Genomic DNA, 23,420 nt, shown 5'->3' on the forward strand with positions numbered 1-23,420 from the left:
AGTTCGATGCCTCTGGAACAGAGGTCAGCCGGATTCTCAAATGTATTTACGTATTTCCAAGAATCTGGAACAGTTAAATTCTGGATTTGAGATATCCTGTTGACCACAAAGGTTTTTAATAGAAAAGAAGATGTGGATATCTATGAATGGTCGACAATGGTCGAGTCACACCAATAAGTTGGAAATTGATGTTAGTTGATGAAATTACCCTTGATTCTAGTTCAGCTAGCAACAACGCACCACAAAGTTCTAGTCTTGAAATGGTAATTTGTTTTAATTGTGAAACGCTGGTGTTGGTGGTGTAAAGTTTGGAAGTTACGTTTCCAAATGTATCTGTACAACGTAAGTAAATACAGGCTCCATAAGGCTTTTCAGATGATAACTGGATAGAAATTGCATTGATGCAAAGTACATGTCTTGGAATTTTTACCTTATTCAGGTGAATCAACTGACCATGTGTAGTAAAGATTAGTGGGTTAGGAAATTTTTAGTTTCCAAAGTTGTTGCAGTATGATTTTAGCAGAAATCGTTACTGGTGATAAAAGACCGAGGGGGTCAAAAATTTGTGAAATTATAGAAACAATTTGTAGTTTAGTTACTTTGACATTGTGTCGTTAAAAAATAGTATATTGAAGATTGTCGTGTTTTGAATACCACAGTAATCCAAGTGTTTTATTTTGCTCTTCTCCGATGTAAAGAATGTTGGATTCAAACTTTGATTGAATTAATGTCATTTGACGTGCATTTTCGAAATGGAAAACGGTAATCATTCAAGAGTTTAGATAGTTATCCTTTATTTCTTGGACTTCTTCTTTGGTGTCGCTACCAGTTAGAAGATCATCTACATAAAAATCATGAAGGATGATGGAGCATATTTTTGGTACATCATTTTAGACCGATGAGCAACCTCGTGTAAAATGGGGCAGAAGCGGTACCGTAGGTTACAGTGTTAAGATTATAAACAAGACACTCGTCATCGGGGTTAAAATGCCAAATAATTCTTTGTAATTTGCGTTGATTGCTATACATCATAGCAATGTCTGCGCTTAAAACAATGTTGTGTCATCTGAATCGCAGAAGGATGTTAAATAAATTATCTTGTATGGATGGACCTACTAGCATTATATTGTTGAGTGATATACCTGACTTGGACTTCGAAGAACCTTCAAATACAACTCGTAATTTGGTCATTGTTGAACTTTCCTTGAACACACAATGATGAGGAAGAAAGAAACCTGAACTCTCTTGTCGGTTCTCATCAAGTGACATGTGATTGAGTTTTTAATATTAGTTGAAGAATTCATGATATTGAGTTCTTAAATTATGTTTTTTTTTTAATTTACGTTCTAAATTGAGAAATTGATTAGTTGCTATTGCCCGAGAATCTCCAAGCCTGGAGATGGAGTCCTTCAATGGTAGCCTGAATACGAAAGGACCGTCATCATTTCGAGTTGTTTGATGCGATTTTCAAAATAAATTTCTTCATTAGAAAAAAATGTAGTTTTTGGATATTCTTCTAACTCCCAGAATTTTCTTAGTTCAGTTTGTAAGGTTTGTTCTATTGAAAGGTGACAAAAATGTGTTTGAGAAGTGTTGAACATTTTAGATGTCATTATTATTATTGGAGCATTTGTCCCTAGTTTGATTTGATCAATGCACAGGAGGTCCCAAAATGTGTCAGCACCAATAAGTATGTCTACTGGAGCAGGTTGGTGAAAATCAGGATCAGCAAGTCTGAGATTATTTGGAATTGTTAATGTTTCTCTGTTGATTGGAAACACAGGAATATCTCCGGTTATTCTGGGTAGCACCAAGCATGAAAGTGTTCTCCGAAAGTTGTTTGTTTTGGAATTGACTTCAACAGAAACCACGTAATTTACGGGATAATCCAATTGGTTGATCCCAAAAATCGAAACATCCACTTTAGTTTTGGGTAGATTTAAAATTTCACAGCAACGTTGTCAATCTAAATTGACTGCCGTTGTCAAGCAAAAGTCGGCAATCATGTGGAGTTCCAGATCTGTCAAAAATTGTTACGACTGCAGTGGAAAGTAAAACCTGAGTATTGATTGATGTGTTGACGGTCAGTGTAACAGAAGTGCTGCAATTAGTAGAAGTAGCACTGTCGTTATCGTTGGTTGTAGTTGTGGCAACAGTGTTTCGTGTGGAATCCTTGTTTTGGGAAATGCAAAAGCGTGTGATGGATTTGACGACACTTTCTACAACCTGTAGACTTACAATCCTATAGAGTGTATTATACTTAAACAGATTATGCAAAGGCGTAAACGTTTCGCTACGTTGAGCCTCTCATTTGGAATAAATTTTGTAAATTCAGAACAGTAATAAACTGTGTGGTCTTTTTCACATAAAGCACATTTTCTTGTTAACACAGATACCAAAGATTTTGAAGATTTGGTAAATGTTTGTTTGTAAAATTGTTGTTTTAAATCGTTTGATTCTAGAATCCTGCATCGTTCCTTTAAAAACCTAGTTAAATACTTTAAAGTTGGTAATTCATTGGTACTGTTTTGAAATTCCCAAGCGCGGCGTGTAGCATTGTCAAACTTGGAGGAAGTCAAATAAATTAATAAATCGTTCCATTGATCGGTGGTTCGGTTAAGAACATTTAAAGCGCTTAGGTTTTTTTGCATTCCATCTAAAAGTTGTATCAAGCCCAGGTGAGATTTTTTTGTGATGGTAAGCAAGTTAAAAATTGCTTTAATGTAATTGGTGAGTAATAAATGTTTATTGTCAAAACGTTCTTCAAGCATTTTCCATGCGACGGAATAATTCTCATCCGATACTTGCAAAGATTTTATTGGATCAGCGGCGGTACCTTTCAGTGAAAGCAGCAAATAATTAAATTTTTGCACATCTGCAAGGACACTGCTTTTGTGAATCACTGATAAAAAAGTATCTCGAAAGAATAACCAATTTTCTGCAGCTCCGTCGAATGTTGTCAAATCTAAAGTTGGAAGTCTAGTACTCATTAAGGCATTATTTGCAATTTGTGGCGAATTTTGAATATTAGGAGGCTGTTAATTGTTGTTAATTGAAATGAAGTCCTTAACCTCTGAAATAATTTTAAAGCAAATTGTCATAATTATTGTCACAATTTTCATCGGCAGATTCAATCTGCAGTTGTACGTCATTAAAATCATCTAACAATTCTTCATCTCTATTCAAACATGTTTGTAACTCATCCAAATTTGTTTCAGCGCCTTCTATAGAGTTAAAATGGTTTACAAATCGCATAAGAGAGCTTTAAATTGCTTTTCGTTTGTTTTTGTTTGCATCAGCCATTTTTTCAAATGCAATGCGTGTAATTACGCCATATACATAAAAAAAAAAAACGAAATGTTGAAAATAAAATGCAAAGCAGTTGTCAAATAAAGGCGCAGTGGTTTTTGGCTCAAGCCGTTGAAGATGATGTCCAAATCGCCTAGTGTAAAACGTCGTAATTGCCAGGTCGGCGGTGTGTCGCTGAAACGTGAGCGGTGCCGTGAAGTCGGTAGACGGAACAGGGAGAAAGGCGACTCTGTGTAGCGGCAATCGCTTTTGCAGGAGCGCAGTAATCGACAGGTTTTTCACTTTTAACACTTACTGGTCTTTCAAAATCCAGTTCAGAGGAACCAAAATATTGTGCAGTATCGAAGGACCAGTAAAAGTTTTGAGTATTTCACTTTGTTAATGCATTTATTGCAAAAAACAATAAATGAGTACAATCGTAGTTCTATGTATCGCTGTTGTTATTCCACCGGTGGGAGCTTAGCAGCCCGTTATCCTGTTCGGTTTCGTTACGGCAAGTTCGGTCGACACAGTTGTCGGTCTAGACGCTTGGCGCGTGATTTTAAATATGAAATTAATCACATTTGAACTAACATAAGTCGCCTCCCTTAAAACAATTCCTTTTGATTACTTTTCAGAAGAAGAAGATATTCCATTGGCAAAATTGTATAATTCTATATCAAGTCATCATTTAACCCGGAGTAGAAAGTGAAACCACTCCTGGTGAAAAAAATTAAAAAACGTAGGATGACTTCCATCAATGATGATATTTTTACTTTTACTTTAGCGATGGAATGGGCAAAAGAAAATTACTTATCCTTCAATGAGGTTCTTTTCTAACAAAGAATAAAAGAAAAAGCTACCATGAAAAAATATATGTTATTTTTTTCTTTTTGTTTTGCCAATTAGTGCTGTACTAAACCAAATATTTATTAAAATTTTATTTCAAACTTCAAATTTGGGAAAAAATTATCTGAATCCTTAGTTCTGTGTTCTGTGTTCTGAATTACTCTTGCCTTGATTTCTGCACTAAAAATCGGTGACAGAATCCTTGTTATAGGTTAGGTTAGGTTCATTAGGCCAACAACAAAACCGTCAAAGAGGAAAACAAAAATAATAAAGAAAATAAGAAAGTAACCATTGTTGAGGAGCATGGTCCGACTCTATAATTCTGTACTTTACCTCACTACTCGAAAAGATTGCGAAAATCACGTTCCGACTTTGCCCTGGAAAACCATCTGACGACGGGATCAGTAAAACAAAAGAGGGACGCATTGTTCTTCTATCGTGCTCCTGCGGACCACTATGGAACTTTCACAAAATCGATGTAATTTGATTGTGAATACACCCTGTATAACGTGTCCTTCACATCTCGTCGAACTTCAAAGTTACGACACGCTTCGGTAAGTATTAAAATTTGGTACTGGTAATTGCAATTTAAAATTATATTTTTCCAAATATCTTGCGACCCCTGTATTAGAGACGAAACCTTAACTCTCTCTCGACACAGTTTACGATCATATCAAATTATCACATTTTTCAAAGTTTCTCATGTATCGCCAATAATTCACCTACAAAAGCGGAAATTTCTAGCATCTATAGAATTTTTTGCCCACAAACGACGTACCCTGTATATAATTCCAACAATGTTCGAAATAAAGGATATAGCCCTGGATCTCCTTAGTTTCCTGGAATCCGAATTTTTCCAATGGAGTAAATGGTTTTCGATAAACTACTTGTATTCTGAAACTATGCAGTACGTGGTAATATTAAATGACGTCATCGCGTCTCGATTGATGGCGAGAAATAGTGATTTTCATTTGGATTATTTCAAATATCTCGAACAGCGTATGTGATAGACGAAAACCGTAAATACAAAAATTGTAGCCCTTGATACGGCCTATAACACTGTTGGAACGGATTAGCTATTGATTGTGCGAATTTTGATTTACGGTTAATAATTTCCTCTCTAAAAGAACAATTTTCAACGTCTTTTAGATTTGTGTCTATAACGAAAACACCTTGTATATAATCGAAAAAATGCGTGAAATAAAATATATAGCGCCGGGTCTCCCACGTATTACGGATGTAAAATTTCAAAAATTCAAAATTCAAAAAAAAATACTTCGTGTTATTTTATTGTTCCCAATTTAAAAAGAGTCTAAATGCGGATCCAGACTTCAACTTCTTTCACAAGTCTGAAGTCGGTAGCTGCAAATTTGGAGTACTTATTATGTTTTTTAATATTGCACGGAATATCGCGAACTCCCTGTTCAATACTTAAAAACCGTAAATACAAAAGTTTAAGCTGTCTATATGAGCTATATCATCATGTAAGAGAAACTGACATCTGAAACACACATTTGAAATTATTGCCAAGTTTCAATAATAGGGGCACCCATTTTTCAGTTTTTTTGAATGGCGCACCCTGTATATTTTTGAAAAATTGTCCAGAATAAAAGTTTATTGGGTCGTTTCCTCTGCGTTTTCTGGTTCAAGAATTTGTCCGGTTTTGTAAACGGTTTTTAAAAAGTCGTCTTTTTTGTAGACCCTTGCAGACGCGATTTTTATTTTTTTAAAAATACTTCCTGGTCCCCCAGTCCCCCCATTTTCAATAGGTTCCGTCACGGGGCAAAGCTGCATATATGTGCTAAATATGAAGTCGATTGCTTCAAATTTCGGACACTTATCGTGTTTCATAGCAAAAATCGCGAAAAAAGGAGGCAAATTTCAATTTGGAGCTCCACCTGTTCGAAAGTTATCCAGGAAAAACCAAAAGACGAGAACGGAGAATGAACAGAAAAAAAAAATATTTTTCGACCGTGATCATTTCTGTACCAACGGCGATCCCGTAGGACTTACCGAGATATAAAATTTTTATGCGGGCGTAGATACTTTCGAAAATTCGATTTCATCGATTTTCGAAAGGTTTTAATTTCATTTAATTTTAATTTCAAAAGGAAGCCAATTCGGGCATTTTGTCCTTGAAGAACGCATTGCTTTTCTGTCGTGCTCCTGCGGACCACTATGGAACTTTCGTAAAATCGACGTCATTTTATTGTGAATACACCCTCTTCGAACTTCAAAGTTACGGCAAACTTTGGTAAATATTAAAATTTTTACAAATAATAGCGTTGTCGAATGATATTTTTTCAAATATCTCACACGCCCTGTATAATTGACAAAACCTGAAACTCTCTCTCGAGACAGTTTACGATACTGTTCAAATCAAATTATCCCATCTTTAGCAGTTCATTTATCGCCAATATTTTACACACAAAAACGTAAATTTTAAGGAACTTTTAGATTTTCTGCCAATAATCTACACACCCTGAATATAATTAAAACAATGTTCGAAATAGGAGTGATAGTTCTGGATCTCCCACGTTTCCTGGTGTATGATTTTTTCCAATGGAGTAAGTGATTTTCAAGAAAATACTTGTTTTCTGAACACATGCAATACGCCGTAATAATCAATGACGTCATCGCGTCTAGGTTGAGGGCGAGAAATTGTGATAGACGAAAACCTTAAATACGAAAATTGTTATAGGCCGTTATAACACTCTTAGAACCGATCGGCCATATATTTTTTCCGAATTTTGATTTGCGGTTAATAATTTATTTCCAAAAAGTATAATTTTCACGGTCTTTTAGATTTTTGTCCACAAAAAAACCATGTATATAATCGAAAAAATGCCTAAAATAAAAGTAGTAGCCCCGGATCTCCCACATTTTCTGGCTCTGAAATTCTGTCGATCGGTTGAATAGTTTTTGAGAAAATCATGTTTTTCTGGAAGACAAAATAATGAAAGAAAATTTTTGAAAGTTAAAAAAATATATATTTGGTATATATATAGCACAGAATATTCCGAACACCCTGTACAATATGTGCAAACCTTAAATACAAAAGTTTTAACTGTCCATACGGGCTATATAGAAATGTGAAAGAAACTGACAACGGAATCACAGCCTTTTAGTTATGGTTAATTATCAATATTAATTATTATCAATATCAATATCAAAATCCGGATGGTCCCGATCTTGCGCTTCGTTTGGTTGAAGAATTTTTTTCATCGCATATACCGTCTTGGAGAAACGGTTTTCTTCTCGATACCCTGCAAGTGCAGTTTTTAAATTTTAAAAAATACTTCTCGTTTCCCCAGCCCCCCGCCAGTTTCAATAGGCGTCTTTACGGAGCTAAGCTCTATACATCTGTCAAATTTTAGGTGGATGGCTTCAAATCTCGGACACTTATCGTGTTTCGTAGCAATGTCCAAAAAAGCAGTCGAAAAAAAAAAGATGGACGCCTCGGTTTGATCAGACTCATTTTTTACTGGTTTATGTACCTCATGCATGGCTTAAAACTAATCAAACTTGAATATCGTGCTGCAAACCGTTCAAAAGATATAGCCAATTAATGCTAGGTCTACAGAGAACCGGAGAACGGATAACGGAGAACAGAAAAAAATTTTTTTTTTTCGACGCTGATCATTTCTGTACCAATCGCGGTCCGGTAAGACCTACCGTTGCCGAGATATAAGTTTCTTGCCAAGCGCGTATACTTTCGAAAAATTCGATTTCATCGATTTTTCGAAAGTAACAAGAGATTACGAATAATTTTTTTTCGCGGCACTCGTTGCACTGATAATTACCTACACGGATTTTGGGTGCAATAATAAGAAGAGAAAGGAAGAGTATAGCTACAAAAAAAAACAGCACGCGTCTATTACAATTAACAAAAAAAAGAGCTACAAACTAAAACGGTTAAATTAAAAAGAGAGCCAAATATACGCAGTCGGTACACTAAATATTGTTATATGAAAAATACGGCAAGTATTGCGTAATATACCACTTCGCAGGAATACTTAGGCACTTTATAAGAAATGAAATGTTATTGAGCGCTGAAACTTACCAGTAAGCGGAGTAACAAGGGCGTAATATATATACAGAGGAGAAAAAATCAGAGCAATTTGCTTTGATTAATATAAAGTTACTCACATATGAAATACACCTTTGAATGCTGCTTTTTACTGGTACCTGCGACCCTCGACATCCATCTATATCTAAGCCTTTACCTACAGCGACAGCTACAGCAAAAAAAGAAGCACAAAAAAATGAGCCCGTGATGGCAAAAAAGTTCAGGTTTGTATAACGAGCTTACCAGGTTGTTAGTGGCCTTCCTTGCTAGTTATCGGAGTTAATTAAATTCAATTTACGTAATATATTGCAAATCCAAAAAACGTGATGGTAAACTGAATCAATCTTAAAACATGGGTACACTTGTGCTTTTGCTTAGAAAGTTTTCACCTTATTTACGTTTGTTTACATTTTGGGTACAAGGCGTACCTAAAGTGTTAAATATTATTAAAATTTCTAATTATTTGCTTGATTTTGAGTATGAAAACTAAAATTGGGAATTTTTATTATGGATCCATTGAAGTGTTAATATTTAATGCTTTGACCTATCTATGGCGAAAATGTTATTATACAGAGTGATCACAATTGGCCATCAAAAAATGTTTTGGCTGATTATAAAAACTAAGTTTTTTTAAATGGAATATAAATTTGTTAGTTTAGAAGTTATCCTATTGTAAGTTATTTTTTTTAACATTAATTGCTTAAATTCAATATAAAATGAACAAGTTAATAAAACTTATTACTAGTTACAAAACATTTTCTACATATACTATCTACATACATTTCTCCATCTTTGGCAATACATACAAATTTGATTGGATGGTAGATTTTTGAAGTCCGTTGAACATTAGTCTTACTAATATCGGTAGATGTCGGGATGCATCTCTGCGAATTTTCCTTGTTTTCTACAAAATGCAGCATAACTTCTAATTGCTTCTCTTCTGTTGGACAATTTTTGGATGCCGTTTTCGATTAGTGATTACTACTCCACGTTCAAGATCACGAAGAATAGAATAACGTATATTGTCCTAAGACTAAGGCTGGACTCTTATTTGTTAAGCTTTTATTATTCCTGAGGATCTAAACGCCCTTGAACACTGTAAAACGGCATTTCGTCTTTTAAGAAAAGTTGGTGGCAACTAATGACTTGAATGCCATGGATGTCTTGTAAAAATAAGACGCAGAAATGCTATTGCAAAAATATGTTGATTTTATATTGAATTTAAGTAATTAATGTAAAAAAAACTTAACTAGAATTGGTTATTATATAGGGTCAGTTAGATTTAAAATAAAATTCATAAGTTGTTGCACAAAATTGGCCATAACTTCTAAACCACCAACTTTTGTAATAAAAGCTATATATATGAAAAGATACAAAATAAAATCTCAAACCATATAAAAGTGCAAAAAAAAGTATTAAAAAAAAACACTTAAATATTTATATGAAGCCAAACTATTTGTACTTAAATTAAAATTTAATAATTGTTGAGTAAACATTCTGATTCAACTAAAAATTAAAATTATCATTCTCAACAAATAAGGTATTGGATTTCAAGAAAAATGCATTACATTATGATACGTGCATTTTTTGCAGTAAACAAAATATACACAAAAAATATACAAAAAACAAAATATACATTTTTTAAGTCCATTTTCGAATTATGTGTCATATTTCACGTATAATTCACGTAGGTAATGTAAACCTCTGAGTAACTTTTACCTAGTCGTTTCGAATGTCCAGAAGTCTAATTATATTGTGGCTAATAGCATATACACGTTTAATGTATCCTTTGACAAAGTTAATGCCTTTTATAAGAACAATAGATATAGGAAAGTATAGGGTTATAGGTATCTCTTAATTTTTATGGGCAAAAGAATAAAAAAGGCAAATTTACTTTTGAAATGAATAGATACGTAACTGGTATCGGTAAAGTTCTTAAATTGTTACATTCACATTTTTGTCAGTAAAGAAAGAGAATATGAATACATATTCCATATTCAAAATTCATAAAAAGAAAGCACGTAAAAGATCGTCCACGGCCACGTTGTCGAAAAACTAAAGAGAACACAAGGTTACACATTTTATTAAAAGTTAAGGATAATCCTCATCGTGCTTGCTCTAAAGTAGCTTCAAAGAATGATGTTAGGCAATGAACAGTTTTGCGTGTATTAAAGAAGAAAAATATCATCCGTACAAGACCATATTGCTACAAGAGTTGAATGAAGATGATTCCGACCACAAACTACAGTTTTGTGAAACTATGATGATAATGTGCAACCATTTGTTCATCGTCAAAAGCTGTTTAGTTATGAAGCTATAAATAAACAAAATTGTAAGTCTTGGAGTAGAAATAATCCCCAATTAATGAGAGAAAATCATACAAAACATCCTCAAAAAAATAAATGTTTAGGAATTGATTTTGAATAACAAAATTCAAAACGAAGTTCCTATTTTCGCAGTTTCTTTCCCAAGTCCAAATTAATCTGATATGCCAGATAGACAAATTTGGTCTTAACAGGAATAGTGTTCTACCCCATTTTGATCGACAAGTGCGTGAATAGTTAAATACGACATTTCTCCAATAGTGGATGGTAGAAGGGGATCAATGGAATGGATTGCACTGGATTTTTTCCTCTGTGGGGGATTTAAAATCAAAAGTGTATAAATAACACAAAACTTAAATTATTAAAATTTAGAATTAAATACAAAATAAGGCAAACTAATGAAAATGTCCTGAGTAATGTTTTGGAAGGGTGTTTAAAGCGATTAGCAAATTGTCAAGAAGTTTCAACACCAAACAAATTAATTTTTCAAAGAAACTTCCACAGGCTACTGTAATACTTTTTACAAAACTTCTAGACTCCTCCTGCGTCGGTTTTTGCTGAGTCGAAATTGCTGACGTTTCGCCAATCATCATGTTGGCTTCTTCAGACTTAACTGAGACAGTTTCAGTCAAGCTCTGAAGAAGCCAACAGGATGATTGGCGAAACGTCAGCAATTTTGACTCAGCAAAAACCGACGCAGGAGGAATCCAGAAGTTTTGTAAAAAGTACCAAATAAATTAATTTCTCTTACATGCAATGTTTCTATAATTTTTCTCTCAATTTTATTCACTGTGGATTTTGTAGTGGATCTTTCTGGATATTTCAACAATTAAAATTTCAGTTCCCCTAATTTTATTTAGATGTGTTATGTTCACTTTCTTTACTGACAGGAATATAACTGTAACCATTTAAGAACTCCACTGGTACTAGCTAATTCTAAAATGGATTTAGATAAGGGTGTTCCATAAAAAAAAGAACCCTGTATATTTTCAATTTACATCTAAAAATGCGCAAAAAAAAGATGGACGTGTGCATTTTTCTTGAAATCCATACTTGATTTTTAAATCATTATTTAGTCGTTCGTTCGTAGAGAGTTCAAATGTTCTTTTCTCGCGTTTCAGTTATCGCTTTTGTTGCAAAAACCTCCGTTTTTTCTTGAAATTTTAACATATAATAAGAAAACATGGTTAAGTGTGAGTAGCCGCAACTATTAGAATTTGCTTTGACGGTAATAACTTCTATGGAACTAGTTTTTCTCCGTTATCCTTGAAACGTATCAATAAAAACAAACGATCAAAATAAATTTAATAAAAACCTTACTCCTTTATTGGAAGATCCTGTTTATTTTCACTTATGGTGTCGAATTACTAGCCCTAACAACTATATATTCGGCTATTTCGGCGTTCTTGTCTAAATAATTTTCACACGCGTTAGATTATTATAAAAACACCTTCTGAGTATTTTAATATTGAAAAACAATAATTCATCATCTTAACCGCATTATTATTTATAGAAGCCCGTCCCAACTTTAATTGGTTGATTGGGATTTTTTTGAACAAAATAAATAAGAACGGACAGTTCAGACTTTCACGAAATTATATATTTTTTCATAACAATTGTTTCGACAACACCTTGTCTTTATCAAATGGAATATTTACAGAATACCTGCTACTATATATGCCGAAAAATGACCATAAAACTTTAATTAAAGTTGTAAACAAAGGAGAGGTGTTCAAATCTAATTGATCGTTAAGCAATACATTTGTATGTCTCAGTTTGTTAATCTCGATGGCTTTCAATGAACTTAATTTTCTACTTTTTGTGGCTGTATGTAAAATCAAAATTGTCGTCAAAAATGTGTTTTTCTGTGTTTAAGTGTGTAGCATAATTGTTATCTAGACTATTGTTTTTAAACGCTCTTTTATGTTCGTTAATGCGTTTCTTGAAGGATGTACCTGTTTGTCCAATATAAATTTTAGGACAAGATCCGCATTTCAGCCTATAGATACATGATTTTTGAGATTTTGGACATTTAGTTTTATTGTTTTTTAAAAATGTTCCTATTGTGTTGTTACTTGTCGAAACAATTGTCGTGTAAAAATATATAATTTCGTGAAAATCTGTACTTTTGGTTCTTATTTGCTTTGATAAATGGATTTTCATCAAATAAAAGCCACCTCAGTTCAATCTTTTTGACCCCTGGATACTCCTCACGTTTGGTTCATCTTCCATCGAATATTATTACGAATACGACGAAGAGAGATGTGTTGTTTACAGTAATATTGTTTTCTTATCAGAATAAGGTCGGTAAAATACGTTATAAAATCTTTTACTTAAAATTTATTCACTTTTTTCTTTACTTCTCAATTAGACAATAAAATAGAAATTGAACATATTTTGACAAACAAAAAATTTTATTTAATTTTTATAATCTCGATTTATGAAGATGTCTTTTTGAATTAGCCTACATATTCAACACTTTCATTTTTTTAAACCATGTTTAAATGTGCCAAGTAAGTTTGCAAAATTATAAACAACTTGTGCATGCCGAGTCTATTGATAGTTGATATATACTTGTTTTTAACCTTTTTAAAGAAGCGTTTCACTGAAACATTCCTCTGAAATTCGCTAGTAATTTCTTAGCCCAAACATCAGGCCAAAAAAAAAAGAAACCACGATCTATAACTCTATGAAAATGCGCTGCTCTGCAGGGAAAGTATATTTTTATGTTACAGTAAAGTCCAAAGATGTTCTAAAATAATATAAATAGGTTCTGCAAGCACTTCGATAGGCTGGAACTTCCATCCGGTCTATGAGCAGAACATTCTTTTAGCTCCGAAAGAATTTTTTTACGTCCAAAGTGATTGTATCTTGAGGCATTTAGATTTATAGAACTCTCATACGAAGGCGGTAGATTAGGCATTAGCCAGAATAGGTTAATCAGCAAGCACAATAGCAAAATATGATGATGGTGGAATGAACTCGTGGTCATAGGAGACCTCCCCCAAGGTAGTTCTGATGACAGGAAGGGATGCCCTAGACGATAGGTGCTGTGTGATACAAGAACAGAAAGCTTTGGGCCTATTAAGTACATTATTTTCGAAGGCGGACTTCCCTATTCTAATCTCCAAGTATTAGAACCTTTTCTGTGCAGAGCATAAGCGACAGCAACGCCGGAGGCTTAAAATATACACCATTATATTATGTTTTATTTGTCTGAATAGATTTCCAATTAGCCAAAGCTTTTCAGTACTGGCCTCCATTGCGATTATTAACCTGCTTAAGGTCACATAATATTTTTCCATGGGGAAATGAATCTAAACTTTGTTAAGTAAATTGGGATCTGAGGTCAAGTGTTGATGGAGCATCGTTCTCTGGAAAGCATTTGTGTTCTTCATCAAGTTGACTAAGATTACAATCTCACAAAAAATCTAGGAACAGGTATTCCATGGATGTGAGCAGATAAAATTTCAAATAACATATAAATATTGTAAATTTGTGATAAAATTGTTCATGTATTTTCCATGTCCAATGTCCATCACCTGACCCTGTTTGGCGCTGTATGTACCGGCAACATGTTCATCAATGTAAATATAAGTACCATCGCCCTACGTGCTAAAGAATGAAAAATTGTATAGCCTGGTATAGCTATGGTGCAACCAGGAATGCACGCCTTGACCGGGTTTCGGTTATTAGAATACAAGCAGGTTTAACGAAACTTTCATAAGCAACAAGAATATCAAATTTAGCAGGCAATTAGGCAAGATTAGTGTAAATAATAGGCACGAAAACAACACCTACATTTTTTTACTGAGATATTGATGATTGAAGGCACACCTTTAAGGTATTAGATTGTTAACTGCTTTTCACCTCTCTCGTATCTGCCCTTCATTTCCATCCTACTCCAAAAAGTGACGAAATTCATTTGAAATGAACTCGTATTCAAGCTATTTCTAATGACACCAAAGGATACCCAACGCAACTGGTTTTTGATATTGGTGAAAATATTATTATATTGTATATTGTAAATTTGAAACCTATTTTGTTGTGAAATTTTCTCACCAGATATCATTGGAAATCAAATTATAACTAAAATTTTTCCATGGTATTACTAGTAAAAATAATATTATGGCACTGGCAAATTCAGTCCCCTACCAATTTAATCAAATGTATTTAATTTCTCTTTTATTAAAATTACTTTGGACATTCCGAAATGGGATGCAGTTGGTCTACTAATCTTCATTACGTAAACCAAAATCGGTCACCACTCGAAATAGAAATCAACGCGAGAATAAATGAGCAGGATCATTAAATACAAAAGCCCCTTCATATTTAAGGGAGGCAATGCAAAATATTTCAAGTCTGCTTAAGAAGTTTCTGGAATTTTTAAATTCCTCCACTTCAGTTTTTCTTCTTTATCCTTCGTTTAAAACCGTGCCGGGAAATGTTTCGTCTGAAGTTTCACTAACGAAAGCGGAATAGAAATTTCGCGTTCCCGTTTGTAATATTCTCAAAGAATACGTCTCAAATCGTTTATTTTACAACCGTGCGTTCATGTTCTTTTTATTTAACCCGTCCGCCGGAAATATTTTGTATTTAGGACAAAAGCGGAAATAGTTTAATATTTATAATTAAATTTCCATGTCACAAAATAAATTCTCGATCCTTTATGACGTGGACTAAATAAGTTTCTTTTTGGATCACAGTAACATAAAATTCTTTGATAACCTAGCTCCTGAACTAAAAATTGGAAAAAATTTTCCCAATAATTACTTATTAATATGTTTATTTATTTAACCACAAAAGTGTATGAGCTTAACCATGCAGCAAATATATGCTGCGAAAGGATAAAAAATCAACTATTTAATTTCACAAACAAATACTCCCATAAATCCATTATATTTTTTTTGCGCATGTTTTGCATTAAAAAAAGAGGGTGGGTCTATATCTCGATAGCAGGTATCTTTTTTTAAATAGAACTCTATTTTTGAAATCCATTTTCGAATTTTGCGTCATATTAATTCTAGGACTTTCTGGAGGTCTGGCATGCCATTCTAGAGATCTTCTATCAATCCACTATCCGGGAAATAACGTATTTACAGATCCACCCACTTGTCTAGCAAAATGGGAGCACCATCCTGTTGAAAGCAAATCTAACTATCTGGCATATCAGGCTGATTTGAATTTGGGAAAGAAACTGCTAGAGTAGGAATTGAGTCATTATTTTCAGGTTTCGGGTTTCGGATGCGAGGGCGCAAAAAAATTTTGAATCTTCGGGTATGTACGGGTTGGCGCAGGCGCTTTTATTCTAGTTTTAACTGAAAATCTTCGCCAATGGTCGGGGTCCGCATGCGCAGTATAAATGATATTCGGCTATGTTCGGGCTAACGCGCATCTGCACAAGAGAAGGGGAAGTTTAATAAATACAAGTATGTGACCGATAACCTCTTAAGTTTGAATTGAAGCCGACCTTATGTAACACAATAATAAATATGAAGAACCAGGCCTTTTGTGTAATGGAAGATGGTAACATATTGAAAATTTCTAATTGATTGACTTTCATCCAGCTCCCATAGTAATGTAATCCTGTACGGATCTTACTTTTTTTCTTTTAATACACGCAAAGCTGTTCATTGGATAACATCAATATGTAAAGCTACCTCAGAAGATGCACGATGGGAATTATTATTAACTTCTAATAAAATGTTTAATGTTGTGTTTTGATTATTTTTCGACAACCTGGACGTAGTCAATCTTTGATATACCCTGTTTCCACAAATTTTCTACGAATTTACACTGAAACATCATTTTTAAATAATTATGGTATAATTTTTCTATTATAATTATGTGTCTAATATTTGATGATAGTTGGTAAATTAATAGTATATTATTTAACGAGCGTATTATGAAGGCCATAATAAACGAGGATGATTTATAAAACGAGCCGCTTGCGGCGAGTGTTATAATCATCTGAGTTTATTATGGTCCATAATACTCGAGTCAAATACTATACTTTATCTACAACCATCCACTTATATAGGGTACCTCACCGGAATTGAAATGTGTCATTTTATTGTGAAAAAAAACTATACATGGGAGAAACCTGAAAATTCGGTAGGAAGCTAATGCTGATGGCAGAGCAATTCAGCTAGAATATTCTCAAGATGGTGGCACTTCCGGTTAGGCCGGAAGTGGATGTTAACTTGCTTTATATGAAATGGAACATAATATCATACATTTTTAGATTCTACCATTCACTCAATATCAACACTGGTTACTGTTTATGTATGCTGTTTATGTTATATGTTTATGTGTTATGAGTTGTGATGTAATAAGGAATAAATTCAATGAAAGTCCTGGATTGAACATTTAATAAGTTTAATAATATTTAATTAACATTTACACTTCAGCACACAATTATTTTTAAATTGACGCTTAATAGGATCATTATGTATTACTCTGTCTATTTCATAAAATTGATTGTTATATTAGGGCAGTTATTGAAATTCATCGTAGTTGGTGTAGTACCAATACTAATGTCCGTGGTGTCTTTACTAATCGAAAAAGTGTTATGAGAAGATTCGCTCGTAATAGTAGACATACCTGGATATTGTGAGGGGGTAGAAACAAAAGTACTGTTATTAATATTACAATTAGGGTTGATTTGACTTAATATTTTAGTAGCTGCATCGGTCTTGTTCTTCTGCGAGTCTGCAATATAGCCTTCAGCTACAGAAGCCGACTTCCAGCCTCCGTGGCGCTTCAGAGCTGTCATACTTGCCCCTGCGTCGACATACAATGTGGCTGAAGATCGTCGTAGACAGTGCCCGGTATATCTTTCTGGGTTTTTGATTTGTAAGAAACTTGCAATTTCTCTGCCCATTTTGGCAAACTTGTTAATGCCGATAACTTGTTTTGTGCATTTTCCATTTTGAAAATTCATAAAAAAAGAATCTGATGCATTTGGCAGTCTCAGATTTGCATATTTTTTAACAATATCATGGAACTTCTCAGTAATAGTAAAATTCCTAGGGATCTTGGTCTTCGTAACGGGAACTATTACTCTAGTGCAACCTTCATAAAATGTAACGTGTTGTATTTTCATTGCATGTAGTTCATTTGAGCGGCATGCACCCATCACTCCCATAATTAATGCAACCTAAAAAATTAACACCTCTTGGTAAATACCGTAGGTATGTAACGTCTTATCATTCCTTACCTTTGTAGCCAAATATTTTGTATCAGGAGCTTCATAAATAAATTTATTTATTTCCTGTCCGGTAAATGCCTTAGATTTTTTGGGTTGATAGCCTTCTGATTGTCTTTTTAATAAAGCATGTAGCTTCGCGTAGTGGTCGATCTTGACATTGTGTTTAATATAAAGTGTGCTTTTCAGCATGGAATAAAACGTCCACAAGGAGGACGACTTATACTTTTTAGCCAATTCTTTGAAATACACTAATAATGTATCTTCAGAGAAGGAGGTGGCCTTGTTTCTTGATCGCCAATCCATGAAATTGTTGTAGGCAATTTCATAATTGTTTCTTGATTTCTTGGGAAGTAAATCCAGAGACGCAGCTTCCGCTGCCGCTCGAATTTCCGGGGGTGTTAGTACTTCGTTTTCAGAATCCATTTTTATTAAATCTTATGTTTTAATTGCAAGGCGAAATTTTAAAGCTTCTCTATATGAATATTATTTACTTTACAATTATTATTTCATGAAAGAAAATGTTTGTATTCACGATGAGCGTCGCGTCGGGTAAGCTGTCGCTATGGATACCCGCTGCGCGCTGTCAGATTTAGCCTGCACGGCCTACTAATTCTTTTTAATTATTGTCATATTGGTTTGTATTTTTTGAACTGTTTTTGAATAATAGAATTGAATTGGTAACGTGTGTATGACTTTAATATGGGTAACTTTATAGTAAATTTTCATAAAAATAATAAATGAAATGTGTGAATTCTGCGCCGATTAATTGAAGCCCGGATTATTAAGAATTCCAGAATATTTTATTACACTTGTTGTTTTATGATATAATTACACTTGTTTTTTTATGATATAATTACACTTGTTGTATTATGCGTAGCATAATACTCTCACTGTCAGAAGTATTATGCGTCTATTATTAAATGGTTGTAGATAAAAAATGTTATTGTAAATTTCATGAAACAGTATTATGAAATTGCTTGCTTTAAGTTGTTTTGCGCTGTTTCACTTTTGTGGACGCATGTTAAAACAACTCAGCGTAGTTATTGTCTCCATTGGAATAACGGATATGAAATCGAGGTATCATATTTTATTTTACTAAATTTATATCGAAAAGAAAGTAATTAGAGTACAGTGAAATATGGCGGAATATTCAAATAAATAAACTTTGGAAAGTGGCTTCCCTCTAGCTTCAAGCCGAAGTTAAAACTTTCACTTTTAAAAAATGTATTCATTGAATACAAGAAAGCAATTAGGTAACAATCGAAGACGAGATAGCTCGTAATTTTTAAAATGCATTCGAAAATTACAAGCTTCTGCAGCAATAGCGATAAAAATATAATAATAAAACAATGGCCTATTGTCAAAAATTTCTTCTCAATTTTACTCAGTTTGGATCTTGTAATGGATCTTTCTGGATATTTTGAATTAAACAAATTACTTCTTTTTGTCTCCACATTCACCTTCTTCACTGGCAGAAATGTAACTGTGACAATTTAAGTACTTTACTGGTCCTCAATCTTCATTTCAAAATGAAATTTCTGTTTTTTATTGTTTTGCTCATAAGTAAGTAAAGTAAGAAGTGTGTTACATGAAATTTGACACAGAATTCCAAAATTTCAGAAAATGGTGGCCAATGTAAAAAAGGAACATAGAATCCAAAGAATATATTTTCTGGTTAGTGCAATAAATGTGCAAGAAAATCTTATGATGGACATGTGCAAGGATTTTTCTTGAAATCCAATACCTAATACTTAATACCGTATATTTTTCAAAAAAAAATTGGGAAAAACATTACAATTCTGCTAAAATCCCGGATTTTAAAATATTATTATTATTATTATTAGTATTAAAATAAATAATAAATTAAATAGGTTTTTAATTTCTATTCACATAAAGATTGCAGCAAGTTTGCTGAGAACATAATTTTTGTGTTCTGAGACATGAAAGTGCAAGCCTTCACTAATACAATTTTAAAAAGTTTTCCTTCTAACATTTATTATAATTTTGATATGTATGTTAGCGATATCTTTTGAATGGCCGCCAAAAGGCACGTATGCTTAGTCAGGACGGACGCGCGGCATGCTGTTCCAGCTACGAACGAACAAACAGCAGTACGACTTACACCGAAGAGCCTAAAGCAACCAATAATGTAATAGGTGTTCCGATACAAAAGTGCTTTGGGTTATGGAGAGAGTTTTATTTAGGGTTGAAACCGTTACGCCGTCCCCATTATGTTAACATGTATATTCACAGTATTCAGCTAGAGCAGTACGGCACAAGAGGCGTTTCTTGGCACATTGTATAATCCGATCTAACTGGTAGACAACAAATTGTTTGCATATTCTGAAAAGGTGTTCTCTCAATTTGAACAGACAATACAAGGGGATCCCGCGGGGTTCTACACTGAGTCCAGTCCTATTTCCCTTTGTATCATGAATTGAACAAATAAGTGAATGCTGTGGACTGTTGTGTAGGCTCTGGGATCAGCTTTCCACGGAAACAACCAGAAACTTTTACCTTAGCAGACTCAAAAAATAATCATGAGGGCATTTTATAACTTCTCCGCAGGTTATCATGTAGGCTTTATTTTGGTTGTTTTGGGGTGCTTACACTTTTTCACTAGAAAAAAAACACCCTCATCTATTTCCAATAAACTTAGGTATTCAGAAAGCATTACCACCATTACGAGAAATAGTTACCAGATGATAGTGAATACCTATGATGGAGAGAGATGTGCAATATTCGTTTATATAGTACCAAAAAAAACATTGTTTATCCGAACATCATGACCCATATGTTCCAATTCCCGAGAATCGAGACAGATACCACCAGTTTTTCTAAACTGAAATAGATGAAGAGACCCGCGATTGTTGCAATCAGAGTTATTTTCGCAATCAGAACTGAATGACTTCGTGAGAGACTTAGGTTTACCTAAGGGTCTTTCTTAAATTTTAGCATCAAGACTTCGAAATAAAAATTTACTGTCAGAAGACGTTAAAATTGCATATTTCAGGAAGCGCGAGAAGAATATATAGGCTATTTTGAACACTTGTTTATTGCACCAATATTCCAAATCTAATAAAGAAACATACATACCACAATTCTGAAGACTGAAGGCTTTTTATTGACTAATTCAAGAAAAGCCTTGAAGCTGTTCTTTTGCACAACGCTTCTGCACCAGTTACTCGTCCTATGCAAATGAAAATCAAATTCAAGGACAATAGGTTAATGATTTGTGGTGACTTTAAAATTGTGGGAGTTCTACTAAGTCAGCAGTCAGGATATACGAAGTATCCCTGTTTATTTTTGTGTGAGTGGGGCAGTGGAAACAGTGGTAACATTGGGTGAAAAGAAACTGGATTAATTTAGCTCCCGGTTCAAAAAATAATGGGCAAATCTTGTTTATGAAATTTAACTAAAGAATATAATTTCGGCGGTCGTGGCATCAAAATTGTTAAAACATATTTGTCTTAGTCACTAAATAGTGTGGAGTTAGTAATTACTTCCTTGACTTGTCTTTGATATAACTCGGTAGGACCGTGTTATATATACATTGGAAAAGTTCTGGTTTAAGAAAATTGTTGGTTTTTGAAATATATTCTGGGAGATCGATAGCTATGACTGTCTTCCCTTTATCTGCACGTGTAAATATTATATTATTTTCACAAGCTTTGTTTTTGATAGTTTTTACAAGTTCTCTTGTGTTTGTTGTTATCTATTAATTGAGAGTTTATTATATTCGCTATTACATGTTTGTTTAAATTAGAATCGTTGATGTCCTTAATTGCTAATTCACAATCGATCCCTAAACAGTCTAATTCTCTATTAATGTACGAGTGTTGTAAGTTAAAGTTGAAACCTTTATACGGTATACTTTGTAATAACTGGCTTGCTTTCAGCTATTTTTGAATTAGAAATGTTTGTTCGAACTTTATAATCAAATGTGTCAAATTCTATGGAAATAAATATATGAGACAATTCAGAAATTATTACCTTTACATAAATGTTGTTTGAATGTCGTTTTCTATACTCGTGTCTTCGTTTTTCCTTCATCCATTTCGTGTGGAGTAACTTCAATTCTCGCAACAACATTAATTAAGGTTTTATGGTCATTATTTCAGGGAGTTTGTAATTATTACATTTGATAAAGACACGGTGTTGTCGAAACAATTGTCATGTCAAAATATATAATTTCGTGAAAATCTGAACTTTTAGTTCTTATTTATTTTGAAAAAATAAATGATAATATTAAATATTTCAAAACGGCGAAGCATGTCTAAACGTAGTACTTGCTATCACGCAATAAAATATATTATAATAGCAAAACGGAAAAGATTCGGATTCAAACTGTGGACTTTATGTGGCAATAATGGATGGTGCTATAAATTCTCAATTTATTGTGACAAAGAGCCTAAAGATCAATCTGACAAACTCAAAACATCTCTTTTTTGCAAGCTATAATTTGCTGTGTGATTTAACACAAGAAGTCTACTGGTACGATCCGGAAAAACCGAACAGCAAAATGCCCTACAATGTCTTCAACACAACACCATAGCCCCAACTAATCACTAATTACAATAAATGTATAAAAGGTGTTGACAGCATGACTGGCATGTGACATTTGATAAAGACACGGTGTTGTCGAAACAATTGTCATGTAAAAATATATAATTTCGTGAAAATCTGAACTTTTAGTCCTTATTTATTTTCAAGATAGCAATTACAAGAGTAGGTGCGACCCATATTGAAGTATTGGCCATGTTTTCTAGTGATTTAAAAAAAAAAAATAGAAATAAAACCATATCAAGCTTGGGTATCTTCCCGATCGGTCGGTGCAGAGTACGTCAGTTTGCCTTGTTTGCAGATTACTTTGGATTTCCTCATATATTCATCGTATTTCCCAGCATTCATTCGTGCTTCCTCATAGGAAAGTAAATACTCCTTAAGTGGTTTTCCTCTTGATATGCGTTATAAATATTTTAGGCAATATTTACGGAAAACCTAACCTATAAACGGAATTTTAAATGTGGTAGTGCTAATTTACATATGAAGTTAGCAGTAGCAGTGGTTTTTATTAGAAAACGCGGGACTGCAGTTTTTTCGCTCGAAAAGGGACTGGTGTGTCTAAAAGCGTCGTCAATAATTGTAGGTAATTTACTCCTTAAAACGCTAACAGCAAACATGCGAAACAAACCTGTAAAAACAGCGTCCCAGAAAAATTAAATTTCGATGATGGCATTCAGTTCGGATATTTCAGCAATCCACAAACGCCACAAAAATATAACTTGAAACTGTAGAAAATAAAAAATCAAGCACTTATAATTTATGAAATTACTATTACCGCGTCGATTTCTACCAACAACGCGCCGTACTTCGATCGGGAAGGTAGCAAAATGCCTGCGTCCGATTCAAAGCGTCGCGCACAACTAAAATTTCATACTGCGAATAGGGTTAACGTCGGGATCGGTCTAACGACACAGCCCGACCGTCGACGCCGACGCTTTTCATTTGCAACACAGCAACTACCGAGGTGAGGTTGATGGATGGAGCCCTTCTAGTTGAGGTTGGTCTTTTTTTGAGGGGTTGGGTCAAATTGGATAGTGCTTAAAAGCTGATGTTTATCTCCTTTGCGTTTTTCCAGTATACGACAATGAGACTGCGTGACGAACAAGCTTGCCCC

At 33.8% G+C, this 23,420-nt stretch overlaps 2 protein-coding genes across 6 annotated transcripts in view; both read right to left on the reverse strand.

Annotated features, from left to right (window-relative positions):
- Positions 1-23,152, reverse strand: part of LOC132701219 (chaoptin-like) — a 701,991-nt gene extending 678,839 nt beyond the window's left edge. For 4 of the 5 annotated variants that reach the window (XM_060668992.1, XM_060668990.1, XM_060668991.1 and 1 more), the window contains exon 1: positions 22,935-23,152. The gene's annotated coding sequence lies outside the window, so the exon portion shown is untranslated. Of the gene's footprint in view, positions 1-20,836; positions 20,931-22,934 lie in introns of all 5 variants that reach the window. The other variant, XM_060668989.1, reaches the window with a different exon arrangement.
- LOC132700661 (uncharacterized) lies at positions 16,994-18,163 on the reverse strand. The gene is made up of 2 exons (XM_060668136.1): positions 17,750-18,163; positions 16,994-17,689 (listed from the first exon to the last, which is right to left on the reverse strand). Exons 1-2 carry the CDS (start codon positions 18,161-18,163, stop codon positions 16,994-16,996), a joined length of 1,110 nt encoding a protein of 369 aa, XP_060524119.1.
- Positions 23,153-23,420: the final 268 nt, after the last annotated feature.

Source organism: Cylas formicarius, unplaced genomic scaffold (genome assembly GCF_029955315.1).
Source record: "Cylas formicarius isolate icCylForm1 unplaced genomic scaffold, icCylForm1.1 PGA_scaffold_4__25_contigs__length_36172078, whole genome shotgun sequence".
Lineage (NCBI taxonomy): Eukaryota > Metazoa > Arthropoda > Insecta > Coleoptera > Brentidae > Cylas > Cylas formicarius.

What these genes read in the sequence shown, in the direction of transcription:
- LOC132700661 (XM_060668136.1), bottom strand. Translation starts at nt 18,163, where the DNA reads ATGGATTCTGAAAACGAAGTACTAACACCCCCGGAAATTCGAGCGGCA. An exon ending in CAAAATATTTGGCTACAAAG is followed by an intron (nt 17,690 to 17,749) that starts GTAAGGAATGAT and finishes TTAATTTTTTAG; the next exon opens with GTTGCATTAATTATGGGAGT.